General features: G+C 41.3%; 2 protein-coding genes across 9 annotated transcripts; both read left to right on the top strand.

Moving 5' to 3' along the window:
• Positions 1–206: 206 nt before the first annotated feature.
• LOC149629970 (uncharacterized) lies at positions 207–2,989 on the top strand. Of its 4 annotated transcripts, none has more exons than XM_089851657.1 (4): positions 207–455; positions 540–742; positions 866–2,200; positions 2,270–2,989. In XM_089851657.1, the coding sequence occupies exons 2-4, from the start codon at positions 544–546 to the stop codon at positions 2,890–2,892; spliced, it is 2,157 nt and encodes a 718-aa protein (XP_089707783.1). In that variant the 5' UTR covers positions 207–455; positions 540–543; the 3' UTR covers positions 2,893–2,989. The 4 variants fall into 4 exon arrangements, with proteins under 4 accessions (XP_089707783.1, XP_089707782.1, XP_089707781.1 ...); XM_089851656.1 differs by having other exon boundaries at positions 208–455; positions 866–2,011; positions 2,081–2,989; XM_089851655.1 differs by having other exon boundaries at positions 210–445; positions 866–2,989.
• A 1,772-nt stretch (positions 2,990–4,761) lies between these two features.
• Positions 4,762–26,177, top strand: LOC149629971 (RNA-binding protein 25-like). Of its 5 annotated transcripts, none has more exons than XM_089851649.1 (18): positions 4,762–5,075; positions 5,426–5,558; positions 5,674–5,729; positions 7,002–7,100; positions 8,367–8,456; positions 9,929–9,992; positions 10,092–10,406; positions 10,929–11,026; positions 11,741–11,821; positions 15,258–15,697; positions 17,928–18,123; positions 22,572–22,670; positions 22,739–22,812; positions 23,029–23,179; positions 23,262–23,550; positions 24,447–24,736; positions 25,560–25,706; positions 25,812–26,177. In XM_089851649.1, exons 2-18 carry the CDS (start codon positions 5,459–5,461, stop codon positions 25,905–25,907), a joined length of 2,685 nt encoding a protein of 894 aa, XP_089707775.1. In that variant the 5' UTR covers positions 4,762–5,075; positions 5,426–5,458; the 3' UTR covers positions 25,908–26,177. The 5 variants fall into 5 exon arrangements, with proteins under 5 accessions (XP_089707775.1, XP_089707778.1, XP_089707776.1 ...); XM_089851652.1 differs by having other exon boundaries at positions 4,763–5,075; positions 22,572–22,661; XM_089851650.1 differs by having other exon boundaries at positions 4,763–5,075; positions 9,929–9,986.
• The last annotated feature ends 1,225 nt before the right edge of the window (positions 26,178–27,402 follow it).

Below are 27,402 nucleotides of genomic sequence, written 5' to 3' on the forward strand. Positions count from 1 at the left end.
CTGTTAAGAACTTAATGGTTAAAACTGAAAAATCCATTAAGAAAATTATAGTTAATCTTATTAAACGTAATTAAAAATTGTACAATGTAAAAAAGTCCCATAATTATTGTAAAAACTAAGTGGCCGGTTACTGGACATTTTGACCAATATATTTTTCCCAAGTTTTGATAGCTTGACTACGAAGATGCAACAGTATTTTTGCACACTCCACTGCTCCAGTGGACAATGTCCCATAAATTTTACAGTCAAAGGGGGGATCATTGGACAGTACCCAACTCCCCATGTTCTATTAGAATATTTCTCTTATTTCCGGCCCTGCTAAAGTGGAAAGAAAATAATTCCCGCGAATTTGGAAATTGAAATATAGAATCGAGACGTCGTCTGCTCTGATATCTGAACGAGACCGTCGCCGACCGAAACGAACTTACAAAATTAACGGAAACCAGTAATTAAACGTAACATTATATTCTGAATTTAATCTGTTTGGTCTTTATTTACCACCATTTTTAAAAGCATTTTGGGGTATTATTATTTTACAGGAGTATGCCTTCTTGTTGCGTCCCTTATTGCGGCACTGTGCAAGCTAACATGGATAAGGAGAGCAATATTGTCTTTCACAAGTTCCCAGTTGAACCAGAACTGCGCCAAAAATGGCTGAAAAACATCTCGCGGAAGGATTTCACGCCGTCTGCGCATCAAAAGGTCTGTAGCCAGCATTTCAAAGAGGAAAGCTACGTCACAGGTAAAGTTCAAATTCAATAAAAACTTAAATGAAAGCAAAAGTACATAGAAATAAAAGCATAAAGTATCCTACACTAATTGTTTCTAATCATGGCATTTTTGATGAAATTAAAAATTAATTCAGGTTTGAAAATACGGAAGCTTCGAAAAGGAGCTGTTCCCACCATTTTCCCAGGATACCCTAAATACATGAACATAAAGGAACCAATTAAAAGAAGAGTTAGGGAAAAATCACCTCCGGTAGCGCCACCACCACCACCCAAGCGTCAACGTCTCTCTAAGAAACTTAATGACGTTTCGAAGCGACCGCCTACATCTGTCCCTAACCGTCAAAAAGTTTCACCAAGACCCGCGCACGCGCAGTTAAATAATCCGCCAGCTAATGACGTCACTGTAGCTGAACCAGCGCCATCTGTTGTACCAATCCCTAATTCAACTGTTTCACCAAGACCCACGCGGTTAAATAATACAGCTAGTGATGTCACTGTTGCAGAACCGCTAGCGCCATCTGGTGTACCAATTCCTAACTCTCAAACTGCTTCACCAAGGCCCGAGCAGTTAAATAATCCTGCAGTTCATGACGTCACTGAAGCTGAACCTTTAGCGCCACCAACGCCATCTGCAGTCTCAATCCCTAACTCCCAAACTGTTTCGCCAAGGCCCGCCCAGTTAAATAATCCTGCAGTTTCTGACGTCACTCTTTTTGTAGTGCTAACGCCAGCGCCATCTGCAGTACCAATCCCTAATCCAACTGTTTCACCAAGGCCCGCGCATGCGCAGTTAAATAATCCTGCAGTTTCTGACGTCACTGTTCTAGAACCTTTAGCGCCATCTGCAGTATCAATCCCTAACTGTCAAACCGTTTCACCAAGGCCCGCCCAGTCAAATAATCCTGCAGTTGCTGTTTCACCAAGGCCCGAGCAGTTAAACAACCCTGCAGCTCATGACGTCACTGTCCTTGAAGTGCTTACGAAAGCGCCATCTGCAGTATCAAGGCCCGAGCAGTTAAATAATCCTGCAGTTACTGACGTCACTCTTGCAGAACCTTTAGCGCCAGCAGCGCCATTTGCAGTATCAAGACCCGAGCAGTTAAATAACTCTGCAGTTACTGGCGTCATTGTTTCAGAACCTTTAGCGCCAGCAGCGCCAGCAGCAGTATCAATCCCTAACTCTCAAACTATTTCACCAAGGCCCGAGCAGTTAAATAATACAGCTATTGACGTCACTGTTCCGGAACCTTTAGCGCCAGCGCCATCTGCAGTATCAAAGCGTAATCGAATTGTTTCACGAAAGCCCAAGCAGTTAAATAATCCTGCAGTTACTGACGTCACTCTTGCAGATCCTTTAGCGCCAGCGCCATCTGCAGTATCAAGACCCGCCCAGTTAAATAATCCTGCAAATTATGACGTCACTGTTCCGGAACCTTTAGTGCCAGTAGCGCCATCTGCAGTATCAAAGCGTAATCGAATTGTTTCACGAAAGCCCAAGCAGTTAAATAATCCTGCAGTTACTGACGTCACTCTTGCAGATCCTTTAGCGCCAGCGCCATCTGCAGTATCAAGACCCGCCCAGTTAAATAATCCTGCAAATTATGACGTCACTGTTCCGGAACCTTTAGTGCCAGTAGCGCCATCTGCAGTATCAAAGCGTAATCGAATTGTTTCACGAAAGCCCAAGCAATTAAATAATCCTGCAGTTAGTGACGTCACTCTTGCAGAACCTTTAGCGCCATCTGGTAGCGATACTGCTAGAAAAATTAACGCCTTAAAATGCAAAGTCTATCGGCAAAATAGGAAATTAGTGCAACTGAGAGAAAAGTTGACGGATGCCGAAACGAAACTTCGAAGTTACGATGAAGAAGTCCGCAAGAAGCTTCAACACGTCATGGAACAAGCCAAGGGTGGTTGCCAAGAAGCCATCTTCATGATGGACCTTCTTCTCAACTACGGAAGGAAAAAACCCATGTGGAGCCCCATAGTAGTTCGGAACTGCGATCTCTGGAGTTCCGCTTCTCCGATAGGTTACACCTTCCCACAAAAATCCGGGTTTTTGACTCTGCCATCTAAGAGCACTCTTAAAAGGTACACAGGTGACCGGCTTGTTCTTCCAGATTCAGAAACTGCGCAGACACATGAAGAAGGAACGCCTTAAAGTTACAATAAATAAGCTCAGCCTCAGTGATGTAAATGTTAAGCCTTTGTTTGTAAAATAAAAGTTCAAAATAATTTTTAATTATAATTAAAAGTGATTAATTGTTGTGTTATTTTTATTAATTTTTACTACATTTGGCAACCCCTCTCTAGGTAAGATTTGGGCGGGGCCTAAACATCACGTGGTGAAAGTTAATCTTAAGAGCCAGCTGCAGTGGTGGACTTTAGAGCCAAGGCTTATAATTTCGCTAGCCATTTTGATCTCTAGGCAGGGCCGACTTAATGTGCGCCCCCTTGAAGCAAAGCGCGACTCCAGTGGATCCCCTACAAGTTGACTTTCCTTACGAACTCCATTTTTGGCTTGGCGAAGGCAGGAGACATTTGTGGGCAGGATTTATAAATGCACTTATAAATCCCGCCCACCAGCCTTTGCCAAGCTAAACCCGGCGTTCAGGAGGAAAGTCCCCTTGTAGGGGATCCACTGGACAGCAAATGTTGCGAAGGGGGAATAGATTAACTCAATGCACCCCAACAAGCCTTGCCCCCTCGACGCCCCCTTTAATCCGGCCCTGTCTCTAGGATATCGACAACATCGCTTGTTAAAGGGGGGGTGTTATCTTGACCCTTGACATCATTAAAATATGTTTTTATGTGAAGGGTTTTAATATGAGAATTGAGGCATCTCAAAACAAAACCCGAAACACATGGGAGGATTTTCTTATACCCTCCCATGCAGGGTGGGAAATAAGGATTTTTTTAAACTGGACATTGGGCCAGCGACCCCTCTGGCCTGGAATAAATAAACTGGTCCATGACCACTGACCAGGGCGCGTCGTCTGCTAAATTGAAGAAGTGGATAATTACAATATATTAGCTAATGTCTGGACTCTGGAAACCCTTGAAATTTCTTAGTGGTCCTGTGGAACACTGATCCCCCTCCGATTTAATTTTTAAACTGGTCCAGGCAATTTTTAAACTGGTCATTTGCCCTGTGCCACCGCCTTATTTCCCACGCTGCTCCCATGTGTTTCGGGTTTTTAAACTTTTTCTTAGTTACATTTTCCATTTAATTTTATTTATTATGTTCACTTTTTCATTTAAATTTAATAGGGCTAATAATAATATTTTTAAATTTCTCAATGGATTTTCCCTTTCTAACAGTTAAAAGTTAAATACATAAGATTTTTTCATAAGTCTGGAAAAATTTCGACAATTTTCCCGTCGCGAGTCCAGCAAAACATAACGGTCTATCTCTCCTCCAAGCTGAGAGTGAGGGACTCAGGGAGTAAGACAGTTCAGGTCCGGAAATAAGCACAGGACACTGGACATTGTCCAGACTGCTCCTGTGCTCCTTCAGTATTGCGCGTGATTGAGTGGGCTGTGGTAATCCTATAGACGTATAGCATAGCCCACTTGATCACGCTGGCTGCACGCGCTATAGAAGCCCGCTCAATCGACCCTAAAAATGAGAATAACATAGGTTCGGTCTAAAATTCAAACCCGTCTGGTTTTAACATGGGCCTCTATGGGACGGGACCAGTTTTTTCAACGTTTTTGACAATATTAGTGCATCTAGTGGTTCAAATCTCCTGAATTTTTAATGAGACGTGTATTGAAAGGTTTGATATTATCCTGTAAAATTTAAAGTCTTCAGCTATAATAGTTTTTTTTATAAAAATTAAAAACCATCACATAGTAGAGAATTTTGCCCGTTCAATTACTCTACTATGTGATGGTTTTTAATTTTTATAAAAAAACTATTATAGCTGAAGACTTTAAATTTTACAGGATAATATCAAACCTTTCAATACACGTCTCATTAAAAATTCAAGAGATTTGAACCAGTAGATGCACTAATATTGTCAAAAACGTTGAAAAAACTGGTCCCCTCCCATAGAGGCCCATGTTAAAACCAGACGGGTTTGAAAGTTTAGACCGAACCTATGTGACGCGCCGTATTCGCGAGTTAACATGTAAAAAAAATCGTTTGGACGGGCTTCTAGAGCGCGTGCAGCCAGCGTGCGTGATCAAGTGGGCTATGCGTATAGTGTAGTCTGTTTTTTGTGAAAAGAAAACCGGAGAAAGACGCGGTATTTTGTACGCCAAGTTCTTCTGAAAAACTAATTTGAAAGTAAAATCTAAGTGTTTTAATTGAAAATATCCAATTTACGAAACAATAAAAAGGTATTTTAATATTGATTTGCTATTTCCGCGTTCTTAAAACATGGCAAGGCTTAGCTATAGCGAATTATCTTATCTTTGTCCGTCACGATGTTAAGCCTTGGTCTCTTAGTTATTATTAAGTTTTTAAACGTAGTTTAAGCTATAAGTAGTTTAATTAATCAGTATATTAAATATAATTAGGCTTAAATAAGTAAATATCGTCAAAATTCTCTCAAAGTTATTGTTTAATATGTTGAAGAAATAAGGAAAAAAACACGAAACATTAGTGATAGCTGAATGAAAACTCTGTTACATTTTGACTTCTACATTAATGATTAGTGGTTTAAAGTGTTTCTAATCCATTTTTTCAGGTGTATATTTAGGGTTTGTGGTTTATTTAGGCTATGGCGTTTCCCAGTAGACCTCCGAATGTTATGCAAATCCCAGGGATGCCTCCCATTCCACCCATGATGCCACCGCATTACAGCGTTCCTGGGATGCCTCGTAAGTTACTGCATTGGCCGCCATTTTGCGCTTTAATTTATTCATTTGAAAGTCATCTGGTAATTGTAATTGGGCGGGGCTTATGTTTGGATTAATATTTGCGTGTTGTTTTCAGCTGGGATGATTCCAGTTACAATGCCAATGAATATGATGCCGGGACCAGTGAGTATCGTTGAGTATTCTTTCTGAACTTTCTCTATCACTTTAACTGAGGGCTAGGGATATGACCTTAGCCCCGCCCCCTCAGACAGTTGTCATAGTGCATTATGTATTAGATTAGGGAAGGTTACGGTTAGGTGGTAAGTTTTATTCAGGGTTTTACTAGGTTATGTTATAGGTACTCTTTTCCATTAAGGCTCGTGTTGCAATAAAGATGAGGTTTTTTATGTTCAAAGGTAACTAGCATAGTTGCCACGGGTCAGGGAAAACCTGAAATAGTCAGGGAATTTTATAATGGACCCCAAAAGGTCAGGGAAAAGTCCGGAAAATTTAGGATGGACCCTAAAAGGTCAGGGAAGAGTTAGGGACTTTTAAAATGGGCTCAGAAAGATCAGGGAGTATTGAAATGGCCCAAAATGTTCAGGGAAAAGTCAGGATTATCAGAATGGCCCAAAATGTTCAGGGAAAAGTCGGGGATTTTCAAAATGGGCCAAAAAGGTCAGGAAAAAGACTGCAAAATTTAGGATGGGCCCAAAAAGGTCAAGGAAAGTCGGGAGATTCAGAATGGGCCAAAAAGGTCAGGGAAAAGTCGGGGGATTTTAAAATGGACCTTAAAAGATCAGGGAAAAGTCGGGGGATTTTAAAATGGACCTTTAAAGATCAGGGAAAAGTCGGGGGATTTTAAAATGGACCCAAAAAGGTCAGGGAAAAGTCAGGGAGTTTCAAAGTGGTCCCAAGAAGGTCAGGGAAAAGTCGCGGACTTTCAGAATGGGCCCAAAATGTTCAGGGAAAAGTCGCGGAATTTTAAAATGGACCCAAAAAGGTCAGGGAAAAGTCGGGGGATTTTAAAATGGCCCAAAAAGGTCAGGGAAAAGTCGGGGGATTTTAAAATGGCCCAAAAAGGTCAGGGAAAAGACTGCAAAATTTAGGATGGCCCAAAAAGGTCAAGGAAAGTCGGGAAATTCAGAATGGGCCAAACAGATCAGGGAAAAGTCGGGGGATTTTAAAACGGTCCAGAAAGGTCAGGGAAAAGTCGGGAAATTTCAAAATGGGTCGGGAAATGTCGGGGAGGAGGCGTAATTTTGATCCAGATTTGTCAGATAAACATCCAGTGTTAAGCCTTGGTACAGGCATGGGAAATAAGGGGGATTTTGTCATGGGTTTCCCTTGTTTCTGCTTAGGTTTACTTTTGTTCCATGTGGACTCATCTTGCCCTAGATCCTTTTTTTTGAGTGAAGGAAGAAATCTAAAAAGAGGCGATGTTGTTCTTATTTTGTTTTGTAGATGATGGGTCCGGTGATGAGTATGCCTCACAGCATCATTCAACAACCCCCAAAACCTCACATCAAGAAGCTGCCTCAACCACCCACCATAAGGAAACCAGTATGTAGCACCTTTAAACTAACCCCCCCACCCCCACCCTTTTATTTTGCCCCTCATGTGAATTCACACGCTTCTTACAATGTCACAAAATAGTTCAAGTAACTGACTCTGATGCTGTTAAGTTTAACTCGGAGATTATCAAGAATTTTTAACTTTAACTCGGAGCTTATGAAAAATGCTTAAGACTGTCGTGTCACGTGAATACTGCTTTTAAGGCAGACGCGTGAAAAATTACCAGATATTGTCGGGACGCGTGAAAATTCCCCCTGAACAGGGCCGGAAATATGAAAAATTCCTTATAGGACATGTGTCCTGTGACCCTACCCTTGACCCCAAGATTTATAGGACATTGTCCACTGAAGTGTGTGTCCAAAAAATAGTGTCGCATCTTCATGGTCAAGCTATCAAAACTTGGGAAAATTCATTGGTCGAACTGTCCAGTTTTTAGAAAGATTATGGGACATTTTAATCAGTGACCCTTATTTGACCCCAAGATTAAATAGGACATTGTCCACTGGAGTACTGTACGAAAATAGTGTCGCATCTTCATGGTCAAGCTATCAAAACTTGGGACAATTTATTGGTCAAACTGTCCAGTGACCCCCTTAGTTTTAAAAAAAAAAAGAAATTATGGGACATTTTAAAATTTTATTGGACAATGTCCAGTGTCCTGTGTGCTTATTTCCGGCCCTGCACCCAATAGTGTCTGGACGCGTGAAAATTCCCTCTGAGAGTGTAGGGACGCGTGAAACTGCTTAAGACTGTCGTGACGCGTGAAAAGTTACCTGATATTGTGGGGACATTTGAAAAGTTACTCGATATTGTCTGGGACACGTGGAAAACTACCCGATATTGTCGGGACACGTGAAAAACTGTCCGATATTGTGGGGACACGTGAAAAACTGTCCGATATTGTGGGGACACGTGAAAAACTGTCCGATATTGTGGGGACACGTGAAAAATTACCCAATACTGAGGGGACACGTGAGAAATTGGCCCATATTGTCGGGTCGCGTGAAAATTCCCCCTGAGACCGTCGGGACGCGTGAAAACTGCTTAAGACTGTCGTGACGCGTGAAACGTTACCGTGAAGACAATGAGAACTTGTAAAAATTGTCTTTGATTGACGTTATTCCTGGAAAATTGTCCGACAAACGTTCCTTGAGAACTCCCCATTCTATTAATTTTGGTAGCGTTCGACCCTGGTGTGTCTCTTAGAGTGGTGATGGTGATGTGTAATTGAGTTGTTTTATGTTTTATTTCCAGCCCGAATTGAGTAAAGGGCCTCCCGTGACCGTCTTTGTAGGTAACATAACGGAGCGAGCTTCTGACAGCATGATCAGGCAAATGTTGCAGGTAACAATAGAAACATGGCGGTTAGGACTTGACAAGTACAGTGGGATGTGGGATGTATGGCTTTGTGGGCGGGCATTCCCATGTCGAAAGTGCAAGCTTCTAGGGCATGGTTAGGGGGATCATATAAGCGGAAATCAGGGTTTTGTACAGAAGCTGGATTACCTGGAAAACCATTGGATAAGTCAGGGATTTGGAAAATAGGGGAATAAGTCGGGGATTTCAAGTTATCCTAAAAAGTCACTGGCAGGATTCATACCAAACTGGAAACCTGGAAAAATTAGGGAAATAAATAATTGACAAAAAAATTCAGGAAATTTAGAATTTTTAGTAAAATTCAGGGAAATTAATAATTGACAAAAAACTCAGGGAAATTTCACATTTTTAGTACAGGGTTCGTACACGACCTGGAAAACCTGGAAAAGTCAGGGAAATTGAAAATGGGCCTTAAAAGGTCAGGGAAATTCAAAATGGGCCTAAAAAGTCAGGGAAATGTCAGGGAAAAATATATTGGTGGGAAATTGATAGTCTGGACAACAGTATGAGGGTGACCAAAAAAGTGTTGTCTGAGACTTGAGCAGAACCCTAAATTCGCTTCGCTCGCTCCGGTTATTTAAGATTTACTTATGGTTAAATTTAAACGAATTAATTGGCTTATTTTTATAAGAATAACAACTCGTGCAAAAATGATTCGAGTGAATTTAGATTGGTTTTCATATATTTACGCCTTGTAAGTTATTGCATATGGTCAGGGAAATTTGTGCAATTTAGTCAGGGAAAACCTGCTGGAAAAGTCAGGGAATTTCATTCAAAAAAAACTGTACTAACCCTGTAGTAAAATTCAGGGAAATTTTCGTCAAACCGGGGCCAAGTAATTAAGCAAAATGTTCATAAACACTTCCTCCATAGGAATTGCATTAGACCCAACTTTGGAGGCTCGTAACTCTGGTTCTATTAGAGATACGGGGATGTCCTTCGAGTATGTTATAGTCCTATTTGTCACCCATCTAACGATACTAAAAACGTGGCGATCGAGTAAACAGGGGCCGAGTAATTAAGCAAAACGTAAACAACATACCCCCCTCCATAGGATTAACATTACACTATACTTTGGAGGCTCGTAACTCTGGTTATACCGGGTTATACTAGAGATACGGGGATGTCCATTGAGTATGTTATTGCCCTATTTGCCCCCCCCTCCTTCGTTAACATTTGCTCCATAGGATACTCTATATAGGGGAAAAACCTGGAAATCCCAGGGAATTTTTTTTAACAAAAGTTTTATGGAGTAAACACGTACTTAAAAAGGTTGGCCAGGGATATTGGTGGCAAAATTTCGTTAGGGATAAGCAGCTGGAAACAGTCAGGGATTTACAATATAAAAATTTCGATCGAACCCTGTTCCACTGTACTTTGGTCCCGTAATTACCCTTTTTGGGAACATCTTGTAAAAGTATCGTTAATTTATGGTGCAGCGATGCGGCACTGTTATAAATTGGAAGCGCGTTCAAGGAGCCAATGGGAAGCTTCAAGGTAAATGTTCGTATAACGGCGTCTCTCTCTAATTCCAACCCCCAAATGGAACCCCACCCCTTTTGAACTGAATGAACTTGACCCCTCTCTCTGCCCTCTTTCTAGCTTTTGGCTTTTGCGAGTACGCGGACCCCGAGTCGGGTTTGAGGGCCATTCGCATCTTGCACGATTGGGAGATCGGGGACAAGAAGTTGGTGGTCAAAGTGGACGCTAAGACCAAGGAGAAGTTGGACGAGTACAAAGCCACCAAGAAGGGGGGCGGGGCCGGTGGGGCCCAATCCAAGAAGGCCTTCACCATCGAGGAGGAGAACAACGAGGTCGATGACGTCACCAGGGACTTTGATCTCTCCGCCAAGGCTTCCATTCAGTACTTGCTTCACGAACATTCGATGGAACTCTCCAGACCACCCCCAGATGCCGGTAAGCCTTTGGGGAATTTTAGAGTGGGTCGCGAGACAATCGTGGAGTGAGATGTACAGGGGTCATATAAACCTGGAGAACAGGGAAAACATCAGGGAAATAGTTGACAAAAACCCGAGGAGAAAACTCAGGGAAATTTAGTAAAATTCAGGGAAATCTCAGGGAAATTTAGTAAAATTCAGGGAAAACTCAGGGAAATTTACAATTTTTAGTAAAATTTAGGGAAATCTCAGGGAAATTTAGAATTTTTAGTAAAATTCAGGGAAAACTCAGGGAAATTTAGAATTTTTAGTAAAATTCAGGGAAAACTCAGTGAAATTTAGAATTTTTAGTAAAATTTAGGGAAAACTCAGGGAAATTTAGAATTTTTAGTAAAATTCAGGGAAAACTCAGGGAAATTTACAATTTTTAGTAAAATTCAAAGAAAACTCAGGGAAATTTAGTATTTTTGGTAAAATTTAGGGAAACTCATTTTGACTCCCATGAAAGATAGTTAATATAGTAGCTTGTTGTATTTGTCAGGTGGCGGTCAGAACAACGCTGACAAGGCAAAGAAGATGGCCAAATCTCAAGAGACGATGTCCAAAACTGTCTCGGACATTGATAAAGACCCCAAAAATGTAAGTGCCCACCTACCTACCTAGAATTATTCTTCGGAACATTATGTGGGATACGAGCAGTATGTACTTACTGTTCGCGATTGGGGGGGGGGGGGAATGGATTTTTGTATAAGGGATAGTTTAGAGATTTCTTTAAATATGGGTTGCGCGTGATCAGGTGAAGTCAGGGATTTGGAAAATGTGGGCAGGGATCGTACAGAACCTGGATAAGTCAGGGATATGGAAAATAGGGGAATAAGTCAGGGATTTCGTTTGGTAAATCAAACCATTCTTCATGCAATGCTAAATACGAGCCATCTGTGAAAAGTGGGCTCTGGTAAATACCTTAAAATGGTCAGGGATATTACGAAATTTGGTCAGGGATAACCTGGAAAAGTCAGGGATTTTCTATGTAAAAATTTCGTACGAACCCTGGTGGGGAAAAGTCAGGGATTTAAAGTTTTGTCCTAAAAATCCAGGGATATGGTCAGGGATTTAAAGTTTTCTTCCTAAAAAGTCAGGGGTTTCTTTTGGTATATCAAACCATGATTGCTTCGAGCAATGCTAAATATGGGCCCAGGCGTTCATGGTGAAGTTGACCCTCCGTCTAAACACGTACTTAAAATGTTCCCAGGGATAAGCTGGAAACAGTCAGGGATTTTCAGTATAAAAATTTCGTTGGAGTAAATTGTAGCAACTCATGAGGTCAAATGTTCTTTGTTATTTTTGTATCAGAATTTGGATGAAATGGATTTAGAAGATGACAAACGTAACCTGATCCATCGTGAAATTGACAAATTCCGCGACACCTACAAGGTATGCAATTTTTAAACAAATCTTTTCCATCTTCTCTCTCTCTCTTTCTCCGGTGTTACACGTGTCTTGCGTTCTTAATATTTTCGAATAGTTTACGTCAAATTGTGGTGTTAATTGGGTTTGGGGAGTTATTGAGTTGATACTAGTTTAGTTATCAACCAATCAGGAAGAACGAAAATGGAGAAAGAGCTAATTTGACCAAAGATATTTTTTGCCCTACTTAAACTTGACCGATTTTAACCAAACTTTGCAAGGCACACCTTGAATAGTTACTTGTTAATTTAAAAGTGTTCCGGAAGCTAAATTCCTCGTAGTTTTTTTGTAGTACTTGTTACAAAAACACTTAAAATCCCATGCTTTTTCTATGGGAAGCTAAGCCTAAATAGTCAAAAGTGTTATATTTCGGGTTTAAAGGCGTTTAAGGTTGTCTTTTGGTAGTTGGGGGATTACCAGTTAAGTTATCAACCAATTAGAAAGAACGAAAATGGAGAAAGGGTTAATTTGCAGTTTTGATAATGGAAAAAGGGCTAATTTGCAGTTTTGACCAAAGATATTTTTTGCCCGACTTAAACTTGACCGATTTTAATTAAACTTTCAAAGACACAACTTGAATAGTTACTTGTTAGTTTAAAAGTATTCCGGAAGCTAACTACCTCGTAGTTTTTTAGTAGCGACTGTTACAAAAACACTTAAAATCCCATGCTTTTTCTATGGGGAGCTAAGCCTAAATAGTAAAAAGTGTCGTATTTCTCGTTTAAGGGCATTTTAGGTTGTCTTTTGGTAGCTGGGGGTTGGGATTTGGGGTTGAGGGTAATATGTTGTCTGTGGCAGTGGTTTTAAGAGTAGCGTTGTTATGATTCCCCCAAAGGGCAGGCGGGCTAAGCGACCACGGTCCGAGCTTTCCATCTTTCTAAGTGTACGGACGATATTCGACCCTTTTAATTAGCGAGTGAGCGGTGGTGAGTAGATTTTGCTTGCCTCTGGCTATACTGACCAATGGCCAGATTATTCATTTGTTTTCGACCAAGGGGGCGGGGCCAACATTATTATTATAGAACACCACCCGTGTAGACTCTAATGCGGTGAGTATCTCTCTCTCTCCCCATTTTTTCGTTTCTTCGATTCAGTAACGATAATTGGCTCCCGAGAAAGGCTTTGTGAGTATTATTTTTCTAAATTCTTCATTTTCATACGCTCTGCTCGTCCCGAATAAGTTCGTGGTTTTAGTTAGTGCGAAATTACACTCGAGGCAAAAGATATAGTGATTAGAAACCCGTTTCACTTTTCAATTAGTGAAGGGAAACTTGTCTTAAAGTGAATAGACCTTTCCAAAAATGAAAACCAAAGGATTAATGGTTAACAGTTCTTGCGCAGTTACGCGAAATTAATGGTCGTTTTAAATAAAAAAAATACCCAAACGTTATACGACAACAATCCTGAGCATTTTAACAAGATGGCCCCGGTCATATTAATGCTTTTGGGAAGGACTATTAGTCACTTTGACAGATGGCAGTTGTTTCGTTTTAATTAGTGAATGGGAGTAAGGACCTAGCGTTACGGGGAAATCCCTTTTGATTTGGACGACTCGACTTCTGCCATTTTGCTTTAGTTTGAAATATCTGGTTCTGTTAAAGGCAGTTGCAAAGACTAGTAGATGCCGCGCGATATTCGAGATCTCTAGTCCCAACCGTTAGCTTCAAGAGCTAAACTAAACTTATGATATTAGTCATTAAACTGTGGAGTTTCGTTATCGGTGAGCGTTTTACCTTTCATTTTCAAACAAAATGACTAATCTATTTGTCATAAAAACCTGATTTTCAGTAAGTAGGAAATTACTACTTATAAATCACCTTACGTTACCATACTTGATAGAGTAGTGGCACCCTGTGTTATTTTCTCATAGAGCGTAATATAGTCAAAGGGGGGCGGGGCCGTTTTAGAACCTGTTTTTTGTGTTGATGAGTGAGTGTGGCCCTGACAGTTACTTTTGTAGAGGTCGACGATTATTGTAGTAGGATCTTCGCAGGCCATTCCATTTTCAGTCGTGAGTGACACGGGTGGAGACGCAAAACTTGTAAATATGTTTTTCAAGGTTTATTATTGAATCTTTTCATATTAATCCGGGAATTTGAGTTGGATCATCCAATTCCATTTGTTCTAGGCTAATTTGGCTATTTTGTTATTGTTTTTTTACTACGATTTATAGATATTTATTGTTATTCTACGTCAGCGTACGAAGGATTAAACGGGCGCACTTAAGTATTATATAGTCAAAACTTTTTGTCGTCATAGTACAGTCTCACTCAAAATAATTCTACTACGCTTTTTGACTCGGGGTTCTCGCTTATCCTTTGATACGAGCTGTGTTTGTTTTGCGCGCCACCCTTTGCCAGGGATACTAGATGTTTTAAGAGGGATTCGAAGGGATAAAGGGAAATTGCGGAAGCCGCGTTATCGGGGCCGTGTCATGCGCAGTAGGACCATCCTACTGGATTTTCCATTCAAGGACAGGTCAAGGATGATGGGGAAGGTGAGAGAAATAGGAGGGTGCTAACTGTGGAACGGCTTAGGTCCGGTGGGACGCAACAAAAGGGGGGAGGAATACTCGGAATACGACTTCGATTCGTCCTTGAAAGGGGGAGATCGAAGCTAGAGGGCGCGCGTACGGTTTTAGACTCGTTAAATAAGCCTTTGCCGCAGTCGTGTCGGAGTGTACAGACTCGAGCCGCTCGTCCCTCTTAAAACAACTAGTATCCCTGCTCTGATTGCTCTTAAATGGAAAATTCATTACTTTGAGCTTGCCGTTGGCAGTGCCTTGGGTAACAGGCTCAAAACTCTGCCATAGATGTCGCTTCTTAGTTGCTGATGTTTAGGGTTTTGTACAGAAGCGAATTAAGCCTTTGATTAACATTGTTTACGACACACTCGCGTCAAGGATAGTGCAAAATTTAAAGTACCGATAGGGGAGGACGGGTAATATGTGGCACAGCTCAGGTAGGGTAGGACTCCAAAAAATGGGGGGCTTACAGTCGGACTTAGTGGCAATTGGTTCGTCTTTATCCCTTCTTAGCCAATTACAATTGAGTCTGACTATTCCTCCCCCATTTTTTGGTGTCCCACCCAACCCAAGCTGTGCCACACTTAGCCCTCATCCTTGCCAGTATAATCGCCTCGACGTAATTAAGCCTACCCACTTGAGAACTGAACTGATTTAACCTTTTATCTCTTCGCGTCGTGCGAGCTAGTACAAAGGATACGCGAGAATCTCGTCGCCACCTACTTTGTTTATTGTGGCGTATTGAACAATCGTTAACCCTTGGTTCAAATCAAGAACAAATAGATCTAACATAAATATAAACTTGGAAATTAACGCTCCAAGTTGATTGGTTGTTAACCGTGTAAATGAAGGAAGGGTTGTTGATTGATTCCGTTGCAGAGAGCCGAAGAAGAGAAGGAAAAGGAGAAGGAACGCCGGGAAAAAGAGCGTGCCAGCAAAGGAGGCGGAGGATCGACTCCGGATGGGAGTAGTGGCGGTGGTGGTGGGGCGACGGGAGGCGGAGCCAAGAAGGATCTGGTGGTCGGGCGAACCCCCGAACGGAGTCCCGAACGCGAACAACGGGAACGCGAGCGAGACCGCAAGAGAGAGCAGCGGGAACGCGATCGAGAACGGGACCGAGAACGTGAGCGGGACAGAGAGCGAGAACGGGACCGGCAACGCGAGCAAGAAAGGGAGCAGAGAGAACGCGAAAGGGAACAACGAAACGCGCGAGAATACCGCGAAAGAGACCAGAGAATGCAGGACGAGAGGTACCGCTCCAGATCACCCTCCAGGGAGAATGAACAGAACGATTGGAGCAGAGACAACAATAATGATATGTAAGTAAGCTAACGCAATTTTCAGCAGCTTAGAATAGTGATCGTACGGGGTGACATTTTTGTCGGGTCGGGTTCCGGGTCGGGTTGCGAAAAAAAACCCGGAAAATCGGGTCGGGTCGGGTCGGGGTTTTCCTTTTTAATAACATAAATGGAATTAACATATTCTAAAAAATTATACATAGTAGCTATTTACTATGTAATGTAAGGAATTTATTTTCTGTAATTTAGTTCCAAGTTATCACTGCTTTAGTGAATCCAATAGTAGGCGATTCTGCCATATCATTGCTATCTGATATAACGTCGTGGAAGGGATTGGGGTAACTAATTGTCCCAGAACAGGCGCGTCTTCCATCTGTAAAGTTTCCAAATTGTCCTTGTCCTATGTCTTTTTCAGTGGCTGAAAGGGGTTTCTGGTACTCGTGAAACTCTTCTACCACTTTTTCAATTTCGAAATCAATTGCTCGCAACTTAACACACAATTAATACATTGGCGTTTGACGGACGACCATGCAATTGCCGACATATATCAGTTTTCTACTGGCTTTCGAAGCCTCGAGACAGACAAAAATTAAATATTCAAGCTCGCCCTAATCAGATTCGAGTTCCTATCTACTGCATCACAAAGCGCGACCGTCAATAATAACTTACCCTCTACTACGGGCCCACCCCGATTTTTTTTGAAACCCGACTTCAAAATTGACTGGCCGGGTCGGGTCGGGTCGGGTTGGAAAAAACCGGGGATCCCCGACTTCCCGGGTCGGGTTCGGGTTCCCCGTACGATCACTAGCTTAGAACTGGTCCAACTCTTGTTGTACTAAGAGGTTCTTTCGGGGGTTTATATATGTGTTTTCCAGTCGCGACTTTAGCCGCGGATTCGCGTGCCACTGACCAGCCAGCCAGCCAGCCAGTAGTGGTCAGACCAATACTTGTGCGCCTCTAACGAGCGCAAAAGTAAAAATGAATTTTTTTGTTGCCAGTCGTGACTTTTGTTGGGTTCTTAAGCATATAGATGGCGTAAGCGTCTCTAGTTTTTGGCGCTCTTATCTCTAATATTGCTTTTGGCAATTATAGTAGTACAGCAGCGCGAAACGGAAAAGAAAGCCATTAGAGAAAGAGCAGAGCTTGACTCTCGGCTCTTAAGATTTGTATTATTTATTTCATGCCTCAGTATTAAACTTATTTAGTAAGAAAACAAAGACTAATTTCTCGATAAGTCACTAGAAGATTAGGCCCGGAATAAACTAATGTTATATTAAAGAAGAAACTAAATATATAACAACTTTAGCCGCGGATTCGCGTGCCACTGACCACCAGGATTTTTAAAAACCCGCCAGCCAACCAATAGTGGTGAGAGCAAAACTTTAGCGGCTCTAACGAGCGCGGAAGTAAAAATGAATTGATCATTTAAATTGCGTGCTACTGACAACCAGGATTTTTAAAAACCCGCCAGCCAGCCAATAGGGGTGAGACCAATGCTTTAGCCGCTCTAACGAGCGCGAAAGTAAAAATGAATTGATCATTTAAATTGCGTGCTACTGACAACCAGGATTTTTAAAAACCCGCCAGCCAGCCAATAGGGGTGAGACCAATACTTTAGCGGCTCTAACGAGCGCGAAAGTAAAAATGAATTGGTCATTTAAATTGCGACAGTTTAACGTGTTGACGCTAGGCGATTTGTTATAAAACTGAACCCAAGTTCTTGACCTCTCGCTTCAAGTACTCGAGTACTGGAAAACCCAAGGACTAACTAATTGGTTTAACATTTTATTCGTGATTTATCTGAGATGGCTTATCACGTTTCCTACACCAGAGATGTAATTAAGATGTCTGAAACTACGTTTAGCCTCAAGAATAATATTTCAGCATTCAGTATTCACTATCGCCGGAAGTTAGGCTTATCTCGGGTTTATTGGAGTGGAGTAACGGGAAGAAATTCGTCTGTCGTCTGCTACAGTACATATTTTTGGCCTTTGTAGCAGACGACTGACGAATTTCTACCCGTTACTCCACTCCAATAAACCCGAGATAAGCCTAACTTCCGGTGGCGATTGGGAATAAGGTGGATTGTGTTTTGTTAGATTCTTATTGTTCGAGTACTTTCATTGTTAGCCAAGGCCTAAACAATAATTCACTAAGCCTTTTCATCAGAATCAATCATAACCTTGCAATATGCGGCGTAACAATTGAACCTTACGTGTTCTTTTCCCCTCCCCTCTTTTTATTCTTATAGGTCGGTGAATCGTGGTCGCGACCGAGATTACGATCGAGATTCCCGAGGGGACAGGGACAGGGACAATCGAGGCGGTGGAGGAGGAGGTGGTGGTGGTGGTGGTCAAGGGAGCGGCCCCACCGAAGAGGACGAAGAAGCCTACGAGAAGAAGAAACTTGAAAGAAAACTGCGTGAGAAAGAAGCCGCCTACAAGGAGGTTCGAACACAACCTTATAGACGTTACCGTTCTTATTATCCCCCTTATAATTAACCCTTGCCCCGCCCCCTCCCCCATAAACATACCCGTTCTAGGCTTAACTGGGTGGGGAGCTTGCCCTGAAAATTGCGTGGTGACAAAGTAGCAATATTGTTAGCCAATTTGTTTTTGCTCTCGTTAAGCCTTGCCACAAGCATCCCGAATAATCTCAATTTATTTTAGTACCTCGAATTTTTTTTTATGAAAACTTAGTGGGTAACAGTGGGGACATATTCGTTACGTATTTTAACAGCGTTAGATAATTTATTTTCACTAAGCCTTGCCACAAGCATTGCGAATAATCAAATTATTTTGCAGTGTTTATTGTTTTAATTTCCCTACTGCTTTGGTCCCTATCGCCACCGGAAGTTAGGCTTATTTTCGGGGTTCGTGAAAGGGAGTAACGGGTAGAAAAAAATTAGTCTGTCGTCTGCTACAAAGGCCAAAAGTGTCTACTGTAGCAGACGACAGACTAATTTCTTCACATTACTCCCTCCACCAATCCCGAGATAAGCTTAACGTTGGTGGACAATTGCGAGGGCGACAGTGGTGACACATTAGCGGTACTAGTAACCAACGTTGGCTCTCGCTAGGCCTTGCCACGTGCATCGCGAATAATCAAGCTATTTCACAGCAGCTATTTCGTGGCAATTGCGAGGGCGACAGTGGTGATACGTTAGCGGTACTAGTAACTAACATTGGCTCTCGCTAAGTCTTGGCCCGAGCATCGCGAATAATCTTAATTGGTTCGCAGTTTTTCTACATTGTCGCCACTATTATCATTTGGAATTTAATTTCTAAAATGACGTCATCGCGTTTTATTGTACCGATTGCCTTTCAAGGTAAGAGAGAACTTTTTTATCGTTAAGTTTAATTTGCGCTTTAACAAGTTTCGCTCTAGTTAAGCCTAAATGGGGTCGCGAATTTCCCAGTCATGTATAAATTCATAAAGTGTAATTAATATTGATGACACGCCCACATATTTAGTTATCTCTTGGTTATTTCGAAGTACTTGTACTGCGCTTAGTTAAGAAGTCTCTTCCCCCTTTCAAAGCTCTCACAGTTTTGACCATAAAAACCGGTTTTTTATATATATATAAATAACAGTCTTGCGTACTTCTAGTTTAAAAGTTCTTACGCTAATTTCCCTGGAAAATTGTCAGCCATTTTGGAAAATGAGTTTCGTTTTCTTAAGGTTCGGAGCGGAGCAAAATTTCCCCTTTTTCCAACTTGCAAACTGGTTTTTTTTTTAAGTTTTGACTATCAAACGACAGAAAAATCCGTTCTTTTAATATATATGTTTTCGCCCACTGTCAAGCTACATAAAAACCGGATTTTATTTTTTCGCCCACAATCAGGCGAAAGAAAAACAATCAGGTGACAGAAAAACAATCAGGTGACAGAAAAACCCGGTTTTTCGTAATATATATTTATTGGCCATGGTCAAGCTACATATAAACCGGATTTTTATATATATAAATAAATAACAGTCTTGCGTCGCGTCGTGGTTTTTTAAAAAACCCAAAAACTGAATTCTATTCCATTTTCTCTGTATTGAATTTGAACGGGGATTGAAACGGCTTCTCAGATTTCTTCGTTGTTGTAGTTTTGAATTCTGTTGCTTTTGAACCGCGAATTTTGGCCGCCATTTTGTGTTCCCCTTTAACCCTTTGGCGCATGCGCGAGAGCGAGAGAGCGACATCTATTTGCAAAAAACATCTTTGTAAAACTGAATAAATTAGAAAGATAAAAAGAATTTGATTTTTACGTTAAATTGTTGTTACGATGAATCGGAATTTTGAAAAAGGAAAAAAGTAATAAAATTTCAAATAATTTGAAAATGAAAAAAATGTAAGAAAATTACGAATTTTGAAAAAGTTACGGAAAGGTAAAAGGTTCACCTGAAATTTCAATGAATTATCTTTAATTTCCCTTAACTTTAATTAAATTTTAATTTAAATTAAATACAGAATTAATTTTAATTTTAAAAAGATTTAATATTTGATTATTATTATAAAAGTTTATTGAGTCTCGTTTAGCGTAGTTACGTTTACGAAGGGAGAGAGAGAGAAAATCAATTTAGGATCGAGGGACATAAATAACTTGGCAGCCAGTTAAGTGCGTAATAATTAATATTTATTAATTAATTTGAAGATAATTAATTCGAGTTAAATCCTTGTCCGTGTTCCGTCCTAAGACAGTAAATATTTCATTGAAATTACAGGTGGACCTTTATCGGTTTGTGGCCTGCAATTATTCATTCCGATTCAACGTACCAACACTACTTTAACGTAAGGGTAAGCTCAAATTGCCTTTTCTCTCTCTAGTTTTACTCTCTCATTCTTTGCTTTGTCTCGGTCTTCCCAAAGCTACGGCTAATTTTGCCCTATTATCAAAAGTAAATAGACTTAAAACCAAAAAGTACGCTTCTTTCAAAGTTTCCCAAACTCCTTTAACCCAGCCAGAATAGTGTCGACCCCTCCCCCATCTGCGTATGATTATTTACCTTTCCGACTGTGGAGGGCACAGGGAACAAGCCGATCCGTGAATAGGCCCATAAAGTAGTTCTCAGATGCCTAGCTCTAGTACTCATTTCCCAGCGTCTTGTACTACTTTCTATTAACCGATTTCCGTCCAGAAGCTCTTCCCTGATTGCTTAGTTAGTTCCTGTAGGCGGTTGGTTAATTTAGAGGAGGGTAGTTTGCTTATTTCAGTTTACACGTCGTCTGCAGTTAACAGCCAAAGGCAGCTAGGGAATTGCAGGGTCCCCAGAGGTCCTATAATTTTCAATAAAATCCTATATTTTTAAAATTAGACTTGTTTTAAGTAACCCATGGGTTAAACCAGGACTCTGGTCTAAAAACTATCATAAAGTGGGGATGGTTTCCTTAGCTAACTTGTTAAAAATAGCTCGGAATATGGGGGGCAAAAAGGACTATAACATACTCAAAGGACATCCCCGTATCTCCAGTAGAACCAGAGTTATGAGCCTCCAAAGGTAGTGTAATGCTATTCCTATGAAGGGTGATATGTTTTAATTACTTGGCCCCTGTTTGTCGTAGCCCAAAGTTTTTAGTATTGTTTGATGGGGGACAAATTGGACTACAACATACTCAAAGGACTATCCCCGTATCTCTAATAGAACCAGAGTTATGAGCCTCCAATGTTGGATGTAATGCAATTCCTATGGAGGGAGGTATGTTAGTGAATATTTTCCTCAATTACTCGGCCCCTGTTTGCGGTACTGGTTCTTAAAAATGAATATTATGGTGTCCTTTATAATCCTATAATTTTGGAAAATCGTCCTATAAAATCCTATATTCCCATGAAAAATATTTTCGAAATTCGGCAGGAGCGCGGGCCTTGGAATTGTTAATGAAGTGTACTTATTGTTTTTATCTATATGCTTTTGCTGTTAGTTCTTAAACTTCGTGTTTCCTAATCTGTACTTTCGACAGGCTATAGTTTTCAGTTCCGTTACGTAGGGGCGGGGTTTATATTCAGCTTATCTTCCATGAAATAGAGCCTTACTGGACGTGCGTGAGTTAAAATTACGTCATGGCCGCCATTTTGGATTTTCATGGCCGCCTTTATTTTGATGACGTTATATGGTGGTCATTTTGAATTTTGATGACGTCCTAGGGCGACCGACCATCTTGGATTTTGATGACACCTTAGGGCGGCCATCTTGGATTCGTATAGTCATACATGACGCGATTGTTCCGCGCTTATAGTTAGCGACATTGCCCCGAAAATAGTACCGATACTATTTCAAAATGTGACGTTCACAACGCGCCCCTAGAAAAGTTTAGTGACTAAAATTTCGCTTGACAAAGTTAGATCATCGCGACGTAGAAAAATTAAAAGGATGATGGGAAATCCGAGAGGAATAAACGCGCTAACTGTGGAACAGTTCAGGTCAGGTGGGACGCTAAAAATGGGGGAATAATACTCGGGAAAATGGAGGGCGCTCTACATCAGACGAATCACGCCATTTTTACCTCTCCGAGTGACGATGACGTCACGGAGAGTTATTACACTGGACGCGTCTGTGTGGCTGTTTGAACGTGTTTGCAATATCCGGACCGCGCTCGCAGTTCCCAGAAATCAATAGAGATATCTCAGTTGTGACGTTAGTGCCTCGATAAAACGCCACGGGCTTTGCTTTGGCAGTGGGCAGCCATGTTTGGTATCGCTTTGGTTCTATGAGCAAATAGCATGGGTGACGTCACACCAAAGCGTGTGAGGTAGCTCTATATTGGTTTCTCTACTCCATGATCATCGTTAGGGTTAAGATGTAGGCGGCGATTGGCAAGGGTTACGAGAAACGTCTAGCCCCCGGGTCCCAATCTTGTTTATGTTGGTTAGTGGTTAACTAACATTAATTAACTATAATTGATTGCGTGTAGCGTCTTCGTAATTGGGAGAGCCGCGAGAAGCGCCGCGGGAAGGAATACGAGAAGGAAGCTTTGAAGGAAACGGAGAAACGACACGAAGAGGTCACTTTGGTTTGTTTGTTTCCTTAAATCGCTTGCCACACTCAAAGGCTTAACCCCGCTAAAATGCTCTGTTTCAGATGAAGGAAGCCCGACGGCTCAAGGAGTTCCTGGAAGACTACGACGACGAACGAGACGATCCCAAGTACTACAAGTAAGTCAGACGCCTTCTTGTCCATGGACTCGAGTCGAGCCTTTGGTCATTGGGCGTGGTTTCTTATCGATGGACTCTAGTCGAGCCTTTAGTCATGATTGGGCGTGGTTTCTTATCGATGGACTCGAGTCGAGTCTTTGCTCAATGGGCGTGGTTTCTTATTGATGGACTCGAGCGTGTTTGCTAATTGGGCGTGGTTTCTTTGTTTGTTCGCAGAGGAAGCTCGCTGATTCGCCGATTGAAGGAACGCGAGAAGGAGATGGAAGCCGACAACAAAGACGCGCAGAAAGAGAAAGAAGAATTGGAAGAACTAAGGAAGAAATTGGCCGAAGAAGGACATCCCGATCCTCTTGCCGAAGCCAGTAGAGTAAGTACACTTAACTGTTGTCTAATTTCTAGCTTTAGGAATCGTCACTGTTTTAGTCACGTGATTGGTCGATTGAATCTAGATTTATCAAGAAGAAGAAGCTCGTTTGAGTCAGCCCCTTCCTCCGGCTCCGGCTCCCAAAGTCAAGTCCGATTATCGAGAGGGCGATTTTGAAACCCGAAGGAAGCTTCACTTGGCAGCTAGTTCCGTTTTGTCCCCCGTTGATTCCGACAGCAGTGACCTGAAGGCGCCCACTAAGAAGATTGTCGATGATGACAGCACTCAGAACAGTCTCATTTCCGCTTTCTCCGATGTCACCACTCCCAAAGAAGAATCCTTCAAACCCATGGGCTTCACTGGACTCAAACTAGGTTAGTCAAAGTTATTTCTGATGCTCTTGACAAGGCTTAGGGACTAAGTTTTGATGCTCTTATCAAGGCTGAGGCTTAGGGATCAAATTTTGATGCTCTTGACAAGGCTAAGGCTTAGGGACCAAATTTTGATGCTCTTGACAAGGCTAAGGCTTAGGGACCAAATTTTGATGCTCTTGACAAGGCTAAGGCTTAGGGACCAAATTTTGACACTCTTTTGACAAGGTTAAAGCTTAGGGACCAAATTTTGACACTCTTTTGACAAGGTTAAAGCTTAGGGACCAAATTTTGACACTCTTTTGACAAGGTTAAACCTTAGGGACCAAATTTTGACACTCTTTTGACAAGGTTAAACCTTAGGGACCAAATTTTGACACTCTTTTGACAAGGCTAAGGCTTACAGACCAAGTTTTGATGCTTTTTTGACAAGGCTAAGGCCTAGGGACCAAATTTTGATGCTTTTTTGATGAAACTAAGGCTTAGGGACCAAATTTTGATGCTCTTGACAAGGCTTAGCTTTAAAATCACGCCAGAATATATTTGGCAAAGGAAATTTACTGTCAAATAGTGGGCGCTCTAATCGGCGGGTTGTCAGCGAAAATATTCTCGATGCGGCTGGCAAGGCTTAATGGGCTTACGAACGAAGCAATTTTAATGTCGCTGGCAAGGCTTAGGGGATAAGTCACTTCTGAATATATTTGACAATGGAAATTTACCTGTCAAATGACGGGCTCTCTAACTGTCGAGTTCTCAACAAAAATATTCGCGATGCAGCTAGCAAGGCTTAACGGGCGTACGAACTACCCTAAGCTAACGTCGCTGGCAAGGCTTAGAGAATAAGTCAAGGGATCTTTTAAAGGATTAAAGTAGCGTTAATAATGAAGATGTTTTTGCAGCCCTGATAAACCAGAATAACAACTCAATCAGCGCCGGTATCAAGAAGAAACGTATGACGTTGGAGGAAGTGTTCAACACGAACGAGGACGACATGGCCGACAACAAGAAGAAGAGGAAGTTGATTCCATTGGACGAACTTCCCGACGAGGAGGAGAGCAAATCCTCCGGAAACATGTCTCATCTGTCGACCGATGAAAAGAGAAAACACATCAAGAATCTAATTGATAAAATTCCAACCGCCAAGGAGGAACTCTTCGCTTATAACGTCGATTGGAACTTGGTCGATTCCGTGAGTAACCAATGGCATGCGCGCGCGCAAAGGCTTAACTCACAAATACGCGTCATCCGATTCAGAGTGCAAAATATATTGAAATATTTTGACTCTGAAGCAAGTAGTAGTGAGTAGTGACTACTGATTGGCCACAAATCCAAGATGGCCGCCAAATGTCGTCATCAAAATCCGAAATGGCGGCCATGACGTAACCGAAATCCAAGTTGACCGCCATCCGTGATTTTGATGGCGTTATAGCCGCCATTTTTGATTTTTGTGACGTTATATGCCAGACGTTTTTGATAACGTCATGGCCGCCATATTGGATTTTGATGACGTCGTATGGCCGCCATATTGGATTTTGATGACGTCGTATGGCCGCCATATTGGATTTTGATGACGTCGTATGGCCGCCATATTGGATTTTGATGACGTCGTATGGCCGCCATCTTGGATTTTATAATGTTATGGCCACCATCTTGGATTTTGATTATGTAATGGCCGCCATCTTGATGTTTGGTGACATGCCAGCCGTTTTTGATAACGTCATGGCCGCCATTTTGGATTTTGATGACGTTATATGGCGGTTATCTTGGATTTTGATGACGTTATATGGCGGTTATCTTGGATTTTGATGACGTTATATGGCGGCCATCTTGGATTTTAATGACGTTATATGGCGGCCATTTGGATTTTAATGACGTCCTAGGGCGGCCATCTTGGATTTTTATGTGGTGTGGCGGTCATCTTGGATTTGTATAGTCATGACGCGGATTTGTGAATCGCGTCAAGCCTCGGAAATAAGGTGGTGGTGGCTAATTGTTGTGCGTGCTTTGGTTAGGGTCTGATGGAGAGGCGAATTAAGCCTTGGATTAACAAGAAGATCATCGAGTACATTGGGGAGGAAGAGCCGACCTTGGTGGATTTTATATGTTCCAAAGTTTTAGTAGGAAGTTCCGCTCAAAGTATTTTAGAAGACGTCAAAATGGTCAGTAACAATTTCAACTCCTCCTCTTTTGATTAAAAATATACAGGCTCTTTGGAATAATTAAGAATTGTGTTTTAATTAAAACAATGATTAATGATCAATTAGGTTCTGGATGACGAGGCGGAGGTTTTTGTGGTGAAAATGTGGCGTCTGCTAATCTACGAAATAGAAGCTAAGAAACTAGGCATCGTTAAATCTTGATAATTAATTCACCAAGCACCAATCACCACTGACAATTAAGCGACACCACCAACTAACTAACAAACCAACAAACTTCACCACCAAACAACAACTTGTTTTTGTTTCTCTGTTTTTTTTTTTACTTTTATTTTGGCAGAAAATGTTGTTTTTCCAAAATTATTTGGCGTCTTTGTAAAATATTATTTTGTGCCAACGCTGCCCCCTCCCCTTTCCCCTGCCCCTCCCACCCACCTCTTTCGTCAACCAATAATAAAACGTTTTAAATCAAAACAGACTCGATCATTATTATTAGGCCCAATTTTAGGCCTAAGTAACCTATTACTTTGAGTACTAATTTAGGCCTAAATAGCCTCTTACTTTGAGTACTATTTTAGACCTAAATAACCTATTACTTTTGAGTACTATTTAAGGCCGAAGTAGCCTATTACTTTGAGTACTAATTTAGGCCTAAATAACCTTTCACTTTGAGTACTAATTTAGGCCTAAATAACCTTTCACTTTGAGTACTAATTTAGGCCTAAATAACCTTTCACTTTGAGTACTATTTAGGCCTAAATAACCTTTCACTTTGAGTACTATTTAGGCCTAAATAACCTATTACTTTGAGTACTATTTAGGCCTAAATAACCTATTACTTTGAGTACTAATTTAGGCCTAAATAACCTATTACTTTGAGCACTATTTTCGTCCTAAATAGCCTATTACTTTGAGTCTCTATTTAGGCCTAACTTTTGGCAGCTTTTTAGGCCCAAAGTGGACTTGCAAGGACTGGTTCCAGTGGTGGGGTTTGGGTGGCTGAGTGTAAAAATGCCAAAGGTGAGTTTGTTCCATGCCAATACTAGAGGAAATTTCTCCCGCCCATCCCAATTGTCTGACACCCAATCATCACACAATTATAAGCACTTAAAACGTGCTGTAAACATTTACACTTTCGCCCTAAAAGGTCAGGGAAAATCTCAGGGAATTTGGTGCTGAAGATTCCGTGGTAATCCTGCTACGCATAATTTACGTATTTTTGAGCTAGGGAAATAAATTGAGGAAGACCATACATTGAAGAACCTAGCTAGCGCTTGAGAATTGAGATATAACAGACAAAATAGGGCTAAATTGAAGAATAGCCCCTGCTCTTCCAAACTTAATAAATCATATAGCAAAAGAAAGCTTACGTCTTCCTCTATCCATTGCATATCATTAAAAGTTGCGCAAACAATAATTAATGCGAATAATTAATAATATTTATTTAGCCTTGTCGAAGGCACGGCTTTATTGAATGGAGGGTTAAATAAAAAAAACCTTGATATAGGGGCAAGTTTTGAATGGCCGAAATTTTGGCTTAATTGCATATGGTTTTTTGGAAAAGGATATAACAAAAACATGTGAAAATGGTTTTCAACCAAGAAAACCATAAACTACCTCCTTTTCCAGAAATTTGCCTTATTTATTTCGTTGTCTAGGTTAGATTAGGTTAGGTTTGGTTTGGTTAGGTTCGTATTTT

Source organism: Phalangium opilio, unplaced genomic scaffold (assembly GCF_054372755.1).
Source record: "Phalangium opilio isolate 3A_F unplaced genomic scaffold, DU_Popi_V2 ptg000105l_1, whole genome shotgun sequence".
In the NCBI taxonomy this organism is placed as follows: domain Eukaryota; kingdom Metazoa; phylum Arthropoda; class Arachnida; order Opiliones; family Phalangiidae; genus Phalangium; species Phalangium opilio.